The following is a 12,700-nucleotide window of genomic DNA, read 5'->3' as shown; positions in this document are numbered from 1 at the left end:
AGTGAGGAGGGGATAGTGGAAATGCTGAAGAGGCAAGAGGGAATGAGACCCCGAGTACATGTGAAGAATTGACCCGTAATAGTAGGCATGTCAGGGCCAAGGCAAAAGCATACCACTTTCATGGTACAAAGATAAGATAAGTCAGCTTTTAATTCAGCCATGTAAAATGCAGTCTATTATGAGTAATTTTTCTTCTTTGACTAAAAGCCCTGAAACTATGAATATGTAATTTAGTAATTTTATTGTCACTATGGTTACCTATATGTTATGCTAGTGAACATTTTTTTATAGCCTTGAATATAATTGGATCAGAACATTTTCTTTAAAGCCTTAGACATTTTCTATTTTCAGGGGCATTAAAAAATAAATTTGATTGTTCCTGCAGTAAAGAGTGTTTGTATTTATGAGGAATGGTATAAAATGACCAAGTATTGAAAGTAAACAGAAAACAATTTCTGGGTGTAATTTTGTTTGCTTACTCTGAATTTTCCCCTTTTTTGCAGAGTCAAGTAAAGAACAGTTTGCCAGTACAAATATTGCTGAAGAGCTGGTAAAACTCTTCAAGAAACAAATAGAACATGATAAGAGGGAAATGATTTTTGAAGTTCTTGCTCCATTGGCAGAAAATGGTGAGAAAATAAATGTGCCTCTTGATTTTTGATTATGTAGGCTTTTTCTAATATTATTTAATTGCCAGCTATTTAACTCAAAACGCTTCTCTGTTTTATTAATGATGTGATGAATTTTATTTTTGGTATCTCTAACTTCAGCTACATTGTCTACTCCATAACTATATTTACATCGGCCCAAACTACTTTCCAGGTTCCTTTGATTTTAAAATCTTGGCAAAGATGGTTCTGTAGCTTGTACTTTCTTATGTACAGTGTGGAAAAGGCAGTGGAGAGACTGAACTCCTTTTATGTACCCTTTCAAGGCAAAGGGGGTAAAAGTTGGAGTCCCAGGCCTGCCATCAGTGTGGACACTGGTAAACTACTCCTACCTTTGGGCAAAAAATCTTAAGGGATACACCCTAGGAATGAGAGTCAACCAGAGCAAGCAAACCATCCCATATAAATAATTTTTCAAATACAGTGTGTAGCACATAATCAAAGAGGACCAGACACATGAGGAGACAAGGCATTGTGAGCAAGAACCAGCACAAAGAACAGGCAACAGCAGCAAATCTCCAGATACTGGAAATATTAGACTTTGACTCAAAACAGGTATGCTTATTATGTTCAAAGAGTTAAAAGCAAACTTGAAAAATTTAGAAGGAAACTAAAAACTATAAAAAGTGACATAGCAGATTTGAAAAAGAAACAATTGGAAATTCCTGGATTGAAAAATGCAACTAAAATTAAGAACTTAATGGATGAGTTTAATGGCATATTAAGTATAGTTGAGTTAGAGAACCAGTGAACTGGAAGATAGATTGGAAGAAATTCAGAATGAAATGTAAAGAGAAAGAAAAGAACCCGTATACATAAAAGAGAAGAAGAGGTACAGAGGATAAAATGAGAAGTTCTCATAGTACATTTTTTGGAGTCCCAGGAAGGGTGAAGGATACAGAGGGCAGAGGCAATATTTAAAGAAATTTTGGCAGAGAATTTACCAGAAATTATGAAAAATACCAAAGATTCAAGAAGCAAAGTGAATCTGAAACATGATAAAAAGAAATCTACATCTAGATACATCATATTAAAATTGCAGAAAATCAGTGACAAAAATTTTAAAAGTAGCCAGGAAAAAAACACGATCTTAAAAAGGACAACAGTTTGTCTGACAGCTAACTTTCCAGAGCAAAGGAAAGTCCGAACAATGAAACAGCATCTTCTATGCGCTGAAAGAAAATACGCGCCAACCTGGTATTCTAAACCCAGGAAAATGCCCTTCAAAACTCAAGGCAAAACAGAGATATTTTCAGGTTAAAAACTGAGAAAGTGCACCACCAGTATACCCTCACTAAAGTAAATTATAAAGGGTGTTTGTGAAATAGAAGGGAAATTATTCCAGGAGGAAGGTTATAGATACAAGGGAGAATAAAAAGAGGAAACAAAAACTAGCAAATATGTAGGTAAATCTCATGAACATTGAAAATATAAATAAAAAAACAGTTTATTGTGAAGTTTAAAATGTATATGTATATAATTTAAAATATACCGCAAAATGAGTATACAAACCTGGATGAAGTTAAAGGAGTTAAAAACTCCCAAGAAGGGCTGGCCCAATGGCCCAGCAGTTAAGTTCACATGTTCTGCTTCAGTGGCCTGGGGTTGGCTGGTTTGGATCCCAGAGATGGACCTACACACTGCTTGTCAAGCCATGCTGTGGTGGGTGTCCCACATGTAAAGTAGAGGAAGATGGGCACAGATGTTAGCTCAGGGCCAGTCTTCCTCGGCAAAAAGGAGGATTGGCAGCAGATGTTAGCTCAGGGCTAATCTTCCTGAAAAAAAAAAGTCCCAAGACCCTTACATTGTCTGAAAGACAGTACTATTAGATTCTGATTATTCAATAATCTCAACTTTTAAGGTGGCCATTAAATAATGTTTAAAAACAACATGTAACAACCAAACTAATGGGAGGATTTATGAAAAGTTTTTTTTTAAATACCCCATCAATCAAAATAACAGGAGAGGGAAAAAAAGGGGAACATAGAACAGGGGTACAAATAGGACATAAAAAATATGCTAGGTGTGGGGGCTGGCCCTGTGGCCTAGTGGTTAAAGCTCGTGTGCTCTGCTTTGGCTGCCTGGGTGTTTGAAGTTTCGTATCCTGGGTGTGGACCTACACCACTCATCAGCCATGCTGTGGTGACATCCCACATATAAAGTAGAGGAAGGTTGGCACAGATGTTAGCTCAGGCCTAATCTTCCTCAAGCAAAAAAGAGGAGGATTAGCAACAGAATGTTAGCTCAGGGCTAATCTTCCTCAGCAAAAAAAAAAAAAACAAAACAAAAAAAAACCAGATTTATGACAGTATTTCAGTAATTACATTAACTATATGTGGCCTAAATGCTTTAGGCCAGTTCTAAAAGACCAGTTGCAGACTGAATTTTAAAAAGCCAAATATACTTTTTAAGACAAAACTTAAGTACCAGGAGATTTAAAAGGTTGAGAATAGGAAAATTGAAAAATACATCATTCAAACCTAAAGAAGGCTGAGGTAGCTACATTAATATCAGATAAAATATACTTTAAAATTAAAAGATGTGCTAGAGATAAGTTGACTATTTAAGAACAAAAGGTCCAATTCACCTGGAAGCTATAAAAATTATACATTACCCCAAAAATATGAAGCAAAATAGACAAATCCGCAAAAATCATGGGAGATTGTAATACCTCTTTCAGTAATCTGTAGAACAAGCAGATTCAAAACAATAGGGATAGAAAATGGGAATCCCATGCTTAAGAAAACTGATGTAGTGGACACATTTTAGAACACTCCACCCAGCCTCAGAGCCCGTTCTTTTCAAGTACACATGAAACATTTAAAAACCTGTATACTTTCCATGACAGAAGATTCAACGACTTTCAAAGGATTGCAGTCTTAGACTATGTTCTCTGACCTAAGTGAATGGTCTAGTACCTGATAATAAAAAGATAACTAGGAAGTCTCTGTAAGTTTAGATATCAGGAAATACACTTCCAATACCTCAGAGATCAAAAAAGAATCAAAGAAGAATGATGGAAATTAGAATTTTTTTGCTTTAAATGAATGTATTAGAAAAGGAAAAAAAGCTAAAATCAGTGAGCTCAGTATTCATCTCAGGAATTGAGGGGATAAAAACGTAAACCCAAAGAAGAAGGAATATTGCTGTTAATACAACAGAAAATATGTAATGCAGTATAAGCATACACTCGTCAATATTGTGTCTGAGAAGACTTAATAAAACTGATCAATCCCTAGTAAGGTTAATCAGGAAAGAAAGAGAAGGCACAACCAAAATCAAGAATGTAAAAGAGGATTTCACTGTAGATCTTATTAAGAGAATGTTGTGAACAATTTGATACCAATACATTGTAAAGTATAGGTGGCACAAGAAGAAATTGAAAAGCTGAGTAATCTTAAATTCTTCTGGAGAATAGGAAAAACAAATATCAATCTATTTTATGAGGCTAATATAACCTTTATACCAAATACCAGCAAAAACAATACAGTCATGGACCATGTAATGATGTTTTGGTCAATGACAAATCGCATATACCATGGTGGTCCCATAAGATTGTAGTGGAGCTAAAAAATTCCTATCATCTGGTGGCATCAGAGCTATCATAGCACAGTGCATCACTCACAAGTTTGTGGTGATGCTGTGTAAACAAACCTATTGAGCTGCCGGTCATATAAAAGTATAGCTCATACAATTATGTACAGTACATAATACTTGGTAATAAACAACTGCGTGACTGGTTTATGTATTTACTATACTTTTTATTGTTATTTTAGAGTGTACTCTTTCTACTTATTAAAACAAGTTCACTGTAAAACAGTGTGCCATGTTACACCAGCAGCAGCCTCATGCATCCCGTGTTTACCGCATCTCTTGATCGCATCATTTTCTCTTGTGCTTGATTTAATCTTGTGTTGTTTTGTTCCGCGTGGCCCGTAACCATACAAAATCTACTGCTAATGTTGCCAGTAAGTGGCCACATTGAGTGGTTGACCTGGAAACAAAATTAAAAGTGATTAACGGCTGTAAAGGTGGAAAAGCAGTGATGGTATTGTTCGCCAGTCAGGCATGTCTTATTGCACCACACCCATTATCTTGAAGAACAAGAACAAAGTGATGGAAGCTGTTAAAGGGTCTGCTTCACTGAAAGCAATGAGACTAACAAAAATTCGAGAAGGGCATCTATCAGACCTGGAGAAACTTCTAATGACCTGGATTGAAGACCAGACACAGAAGGGTATCCTTCTCAGCACCTTGACGATCACGCCAAAGCAAAAAGTTTACAATGGTGAAAGAAAAGGCTGGACCTAACTACCATGTTGAATTTACTGCTAGCTCTCGGTGGTTTAAACGATTCAAGAATCCTTATTCAGGGTCTGGCCCTGTGGCTGAGTTGTTAAGTTCGCGAGCTCGGCTTCAGCAGCCCGGGGTTTTGCTAGTTCGGATCCTGGGCGTGGACATGGCACTGCTCATCACGCCATGTTGAGGCAGCATCCCACATGCCACAACTAGAAGGACCTACAACTAAAATATACAACTATGTACTGGGGGGCTTTGGGGAGAAAAAGCAGGGGAAAAAAAAGGATTGGAAACAGTTGTTAGCTCAGGTGCCAATCTTAAAAAAAAAAAAAAAAAAATCGTTATTCATTACATAACCTGAAAGTGAGTGGTGAGTCTGCGAGTGCTGATGTGAAGGCAGCTGGAGAATTTTTGGAAACTCTACATAAGCTGATAGTGGAGGAGAATTACTTGCCAGAGCAAATATTCAGTATGGATGAAACTTCCCTGTTCTGAAAACAGATGCCTGAAAGGAGTTTCATCCATAAGGAGGCCAAGACAATGCCAGGTTTCAAGGCTTCTAAGGACAGGATAACAGTCTTGCTTGTGGGGCAGTGTCACAGGCTACAAACTGAAACCCTTTGTGATCTGGCACAGTGAGAACCCCAGGGCCTTCAAGCACATCAGTAACCTCACACTGTCAGTGCACTACAGGAGCAGTAAGAAGTCATAGATGACCCAGCTCCTCTTCCAAGATGCCCTCCTGAATTGCTGTGCCAGCGAAATGGAGAAGTACTGTTTGGAGGATAACATGCCTTTCAAGATTTTGCTTATTGTTGATAACGCTCCTGGACATCCTCCTTTTACTGGTGATCTTCATCCCAATTTCAAAGTGGTGTTTCTCCTTCCAACACCTCCTCCGTCATCCTACCTGTGGATCCAGGAGTTAGAGCAGCTTTTAAGGCCTTAGTAGGCCTAAGTCCTAAGGAGGACTTTTCCCAGGCTGTTGCTGCAGCTGAGGAGGACACTAATGAAATTCTAGAAAGATTACAACATCTGTGACTACATCAAAAGCCTTGCTTAAATTTGGGGTGATGTCAACAAGGAGTATATGAATGGCGTCTGGAAGAAGACACTCAAGAGGTTTGTCCATGACTTCCAAGGATTTGCCAAGGATGAGGAGGTTGCAGAAATCAACAAGGCTGTGGTTGAGATGGAAACAACTTTAACCTGGGTATGGGTGAGGATGACATTGAGGCATTCTTAAAGGTGGTTCTTGAGGAATTGACTAATGAGGAGTTGGAACTGGAACAGGAACATATAGCTGAAGAAGAGGCAGGAGAAAAGGAAATTACAGGACGAGAAAAAGAACCTGCAAGAAAATTCACTGTGAAGGATTTAGCAGAAGCTTTTGCAGACCTCAACAAGCTCCTTAAAAAGTTTGAAAACATGGACCCCAACACTAAAAGGTTTCCACTAATAGAGAGGAATGTTCAGGGTGCATTATCTGCTTACAAGCAAATCTAAGTTGGAAAAAAGAAAGAAACCAAGCAAACCACCATGGACATGTTTCTGAAAAGAGTGGTACCCCCTCAAGAAGAGCCTCAGGCAGGTCCTTCAGGAGGTGTTCCAGAAGAAGGCATTGTTATCATAGGAGGTGACAGCTCCATGTGTGTTATTGTCCCTGAATACCTTCCAGCGGGACCAGATGTGGAGGTGGAGGGCAGTGAGATTGGTGATCCTGAGCTAGGCCTAGGCTAATGTGTGCGCTTGTGTCTTAGTTTTTAGCAAAAAAGTTTAAAAAGTAAAAAAAAGAAAAATTTTAAAAATAGAAGAAATCTTATAGAACAAGGATATAAAGAAAGAAACTATTTTTGTACAGCTGTACAGTGTGTTTGTTTTAAGCTGTTACTAAAAAAGTCAAAAAGTTAAAATTAAAAAGTTTATGAATAAAAAATTTACAGTAAGCTAAAGTTAATTTATTATTGAAGAAAGAAAAATATTTTCTTATAAATTTAGTGTAGCCTAAGTGTTTATAAAGTCTACAGGAGTGTCCAGTGATGTCCTAGGCCTTCACATGACTCACCACTCACTCACTGGCTCCCTCAGAGCAGCTTCCAGTACTGAAAGCTCCATTCGTGGTAAGTGCCCTATACAGGTGTGCCATTTTTTATCTTTTATACCGTATTTTTATTGTACCATTTCAGTGTTTAGTTATGTTTAGATGCACAAATATTTACCATTGTATTACAATTGTCTGCAGTGTTCAGTCCAATAATATGCTGCACAGGTTTGTAGCCCAGGAGCAACAGGCTGCACCCTACGGCCCAGGTGTGTAGTAAGCTGTACCATCATGTATAGAGTGTAAGTGCACTCTCTGATGTTCGCACAGTGGCGAAATTGCCTAATGAAGCATTTCTCAGAAAGTATCCTTGTCGTTAAGTGACACATGACTGTATAAGAATGAAAATTAAAAGCCAGTTTCACCATGAACATAGATATAAAATTCCCCTTCAAATTTTAGCAAACCAAATCCAGTAATATATTTAAAAATTAACATGCCGAATTGGATTTATTCTGAAAATGCAAAGCAGTTTGATATTCAAAATGCAATCAGTATAACTCATCACATTAAAACTTATTACAGGCGAAAAATCATATGATCTTCTCAGATTCAGGAAAAGCATTCGATAAGTTTAACCATCCATTTCTGATTTTTAAAAACTCTTTGCAAACCAGCACTAGAAGAGAATGAAAAGGATATATACTAGAAGCCTACAAAAAACCTCATACTCAATGGTTAAACAAAAAACATTTCTTTTGAGATTGGGAATAAGAAGGATCATCCCCACTTCTATTCATTATTGTGTTGTAGGAACTATTCAGTGCAGTAGAGTAAGAAAGAAAAGATATAGGAAAGAAATAAAACTATCATTATTCATAGATGATATGATTATGTATGTCAAAAAGCCAAAAGAATCTATCGATCAATTTTTTTAATTAATCAGAATTTAGTTAAGTTGCTAGCCAAAAGAAACAAACAAAAAACCAGAAGCATTGTATTTCTGTATACCAGCAAAAAAATTAGAAATGCATTTTTAAAAATTCATTGTTTACCATAGTATAAAAAATTAAGTACTTAAGAATGGACTAATAAAAGATATGTAAGATCTCCGGCAGAAAACTGTATAAAATCATCAAGAGAAATTAAAGAAGACCTAAATAAATGGAAAGCTATGTCACTTTCTAGACTGGAAACCTCAATGTTGTAATGATGTTTTGTCTCCCCATATCAGTCTGTAGACTCAGTGCAATTCTAACTAAAAGACCAAGAATAGCCAAGATACCGAAAAAGAGAACAAGGCAGCAGAACTGGTTTTACTGCATAACAATAATAAAACTTTTATCCTGATAAAACTATAGTAATTAAAAGACCTTTTGGTATTGGTGCAAGGATGGACAAGAAGACCAATGGAACAGGATAGCCCAGAAACAAATGGATACATTAATAGATGTTTGTTTTATTAGGAAACGAAAAAAGATGCCACACAAAAACAATATGGAAAAGACAGTCTTTTCAATAAACAGTGCTTAGAATGGAAAAAAATACAATTGGAGACACAGCTACACACTCCCACTTCATACTATATAAAAAATTCATTTCAGATAGATTATTGACCTCAGTGTGAAAGTTAAAATCAGAAAGTTTATCTTAAAATATAAGATACTAATATTTTCATGGCCTTGGAATACAGAAAGTTTTCTTAAGCCACAAAAAGCAGTAACCATAAAGGAAAAGATTGATAAATTTGGTTATTTTAAAACTATAAATTTCCATTCCTTGAAAGGCGTCGTTAAGAATGAAAATCAAGACAGTGGGTGAGAAGAAGATATTTACAACACATATAACCAGTGGAGGGTTCATGTGTACAATATATAACAACTGCCATAAATCCTTAAGAAAAATGTGGAAAACCCAGTGGGAAAATGTGCAAAAGATTTGAATAGGCACTTGACAAAAGATAAAATCCAAATGGCTAATAAACACATGAAAATACACTCACCTCATTAGTAATCAGGGAATGCAAAATAAAGCTGCAATAAAATACCACTGTGTACCCACCAGAAAGTCTGATAATACCAGTGTTGATGAAAGTGTGGAGCACCGAAACTCTCTGTAAGTGCTGGGGGGAGTGTAAATTGGTACCTTGCGGAGAACAGTAACTGCTGAGTTGGAGATATGCATACCCTGTGATCCAGCAATTCCACTGGATTCCAGAAAGTTGTGTACATGTGCACTAGGAGCCATTGCAGGAATGTTCATAACAGCATTATTTTTAAATACATATACATACATATATACATACGTATATGTGAACGATGGTGATAAAGATGGATGCCCTTGGGCAGAATGGTGTCGGCAAATGTGTGCCATGTATATATATGATTACAGTCAGACTGTGAGAGGAGAGATCTGTAAACTTTAATCTTGACACATTTTAAATTTTCTAAATGCCTTAGGTCTTATTCTTCAGAGAGAAATTTGTTTTTCATCCCATTTAGTGATTTGAGCAAATGAAATTTTTTTGTGACCTTCAGTCCATTTTATACCTGTAAACTTCCTTGCAGTATTTGAAAATGTGTTTTTATTTCTTATTTCTGTTTTCTCTTCTCCCACCTTCACCTCCGTCTGTTTCATAATTGTTCAGTGGATTGAATGATACCTTTGAAAACTTGTTTCTGGTCTATCCTTGGCATAGTATATCATCTTGGTTTTCCTGGTGTGCAAAGGAGAGTGATTCCAGCATTTAAATTGGAATTTGTGTAACTCAAGGTTTTTAGTATTTTTAAGGTTTTTTCATTATGGCCCTTAATTCTCATCACCGCACATTTCTAGCCCTGGCATTCTGTAACCAGGGAAACGCCCTACTTTCAACATGGCACGGTGCAAGTGTACCTTTAAAAACAAAATTACAGGTCGAATATTCTGTGTATTCCAAGATAATATTCTAAAGAAAATCAGTGGTCTTGGTGATAGGAAAAACTAAATTTTTTCACATTAAAATTGCCTGAAAGAAAAAGTCTTAAGTATAAAAAAAAAATCTGTTTCTCCCAAATAATAAGCTGAAACTGCCATTGCTGTAGATGTGGAAACATACAGTTTAGGGAAACCAATGACTCAAATAAAATCCAACTAAAAAATAAAATTTAAATTTAAAATCTCTGCGTAGCAAATCTATTTCTGAGGATAGTTGATTAGCATTTTTGTTAAGCAGTATCAAAAACACACAAAGGATTTAGGTAGGCCAGTTCAGGTTAAAATACAAAGATGAAGGAGGTGTAAGATCTGCTCTAATGAGGGAGGCAGATCTGGAGGCAAATATAAAATCTTCAATAAAATAAGTTCTGTAATGAAAGATGTTTAAGATAGTAGGGGTATAAGCAAAATTGATTTGATAGGCAAGTAGAGTATGCTCTGAAGATAATTTTTAAAAATATAATGAAGATGTAAATTCTGTCTCTAAAATTCCTTATTTTGTTGGTTATCCATCAGAAAGCTTGAAAGTTATTTTTTCTTTCAAGTTTTATTATGAAAATTTTAAAACTTATTCATATGTAGAGAGAATATAACATAATGAACCACCGTGTACCCATCACCCCAGAAAGTTTCAAATTAGTGAAAACCTGAAGCCCTTTTTAAAGACATAACTTTAAAGTTTAGAAAGTTATAGGTTTATTAACTGCCTTAGAAAGATAACATCTATACAAATGTGAATCCAAATAAACTTGTGATGTAGTTTGAAATTCACTAATAGCTCTTTACTTTTCAATAACTTTGTATTCAAACTCCATTAGTGGATATATTTTAACTTTATATAACAGGTGTGTGTGTTTTATTTTAAACTGTGTGAGATATTTTATAGTATTGGCTTTTAAACATGAGCATTATACTTAGAGTAACACTGGAGTGATATTACTTGCCTTCAGAGCTGAGAATTAGTTTGTTTAGGTGCTGCCTGATGTTGTGAAAGGTGACGTAATTTCAAGTGGAAAAATGAAATAAAGCTTTTGTGTGTTTAAGCTGCAGTGTCGGATACTTTTAAAACTCAACTCTTCAAAGGTGTGTTATCTAAATCATGCATTCTCTTGCTTCCTTATAATTCTTTATAATTGATTGCTTATACTAGAATTCCTGTTTCATCTCAAATTTTGGTTATTTTGTTCACATTATTCTTTAGATGCTATTAAACTACAGCTGGTTGAAGCAGGCCTGGTAGAATGTCTACTAGAAATTGTTCAGCAGAAAGTGGATAGTGACAAAGAAGATGATATTGCTGAGCTCAAAACTGCTTCAGATCTAATGGTTTTATTACTTCTTGGAGGTGAGTTGTAATTTATGCCCACCAAAGAACACGATTGTCAGATTTTTAAAATTTTACTGTCTCTTTTTTAAACACTATATTAGGCATTTTACCTTTTTTTTTTTAATCTCATTTAATCCTGTTGGTGTGATGATTTTGAAACCCTAAGCACATCATGGAGAGAACTAGAGATAATGAACCTGGAAAAGAGGAGTCTTCACTATCTTACCATATTTAAAGAGCTGTCATATAGAAGAGACAGCTTTGCCACCTGAGGACTAAAAGCTAGATGGCTAATTGGGACTTAGACTAGAAAAATTCTAAACTGTCTTGTCCAGTCTCTACTAAAGTTTATGATAAAAAGTCATGACTTTTGCTTTTGTGAAGGATGTAGTTTCCCAGTTAGATATTTGCTTAGAAATATGGATTTATTACTCCTAATTTATTACTCCTCTTACCTGTTTGTTTTGTTTACCTCCAGATGAATCCATGCAGAAATTATTTGAAGGAGGAAAAGGTAATGTGTTTCAAAGGGTGTTGTCCTGGATTCCATCAAATAACCACCAACTGCAGCTTGCTGGAGCATTGGCAATTGCAAATTTTGCCAGAAATGGTAAGCATCCTTTTTCATCCTTTTGAATTAGACCATCCTTTTTAAATCAGATCTTATATTTTTTTTAATTTTTGCTTTGCTTTACATTTACTAAAACTGGAACAGTTCAGAAGTGTACGTAGTGTGTATGTGTACTGCTACCTTAATTTTTCAGAGATCTGAAATACTTAGAGTCACTTTCCTAGCAAATTACATATTTTATGCAATTCAACTAAGTTCTATTAGTTTAAAGATCATAAACAGTGATTGTGAAGTTCTTTTGAGTATTCTGCACTTCAGAGATTGTAAACTTGAGTCCCATTCTAATATACACCTGATTTGGAAGAATATGATCTCTTGCCTGGTGATTTTATGTTGGATTTAGTAATCTGAGTATTCATTGTAGGGTTATCGTGCCTCAACTTATACTTTTATGCCTACAGAACTTGTGTGGGTAATCCTCTGGTTTAGGGTAGGACATTTAATTTAATTAATTTAATAATACTTCAGAGGCATCAGACCTCCCTGGTTACTTCTGAAGTCTGCCGCTCCTGCTGTTCTGTCTAGAAACTCATTCTTATACTGTGTCTAGGAAATATGGGTAATTTTTGGTTTTAGTTTGATTTCGTTCTAATATGAAGTTGTTATATTATAATGGATGACTTGTTCCATTTTTACTCCCTTCTTTTTGAGGACTATCATTAGCTCCTTGATGGAATTAAGCTGGCAAAATATTGATAATTGTTATACCTAAACATAGGGTAAATAGTGTTCATTATAATATTCTCTCTGATTTATAG

At 35.7% G+C, this 12,700-nt stretch overlaps 1 protein-coding gene across 5 annotated transcripts in view; it reads left to right on the top strand.

The window, feature by feature from the left end:
* RAP1GDS1 (Rap1 GTPase-GDP dissociation stimulator 1) overlaps window positions 1–12,700 on the top strand; it is a 150,642-nt gene that overhangs the window by 116,168 nt on the left and 21,774 nt on the right. For all 5 annotated transcript variants that reach the window (XM_046656787.1, XM_046656788.1, XM_046656786.1 and 2 more), the window contains 3 exons: window positions 504–629; window positions 11,186–11,329; window positions 11,790–11,921. In XM_046656787.1, coding sequence (XP_046512743.1) covers window positions 504–629; window positions 11,186–11,329; window positions 11,790–11,921 — 402 coding nt within the window. The remainder of the gene's footprint in view (window positions 1–503; window positions 630–11,185; window positions 11,330–11,789; window positions 11,922–12,700) is intronic.

This window comes from Equus quagga, chromosome 3 (genome assembly GCF_021613505.1).
Source record: "Equus quagga isolate Etosha38 chromosome 3, UCLA_HA_Equagga_1.0, whole genome shotgun sequence".
Taxonomy (NCBI): Eukaryota; Metazoa; Chordata; class Mammalia; order Perissodactyla; family Equidae; genus Equus; species Equus quagga.
This window is presented reverse-complemented; position numbering and strand designations above follow the sequence as displayed.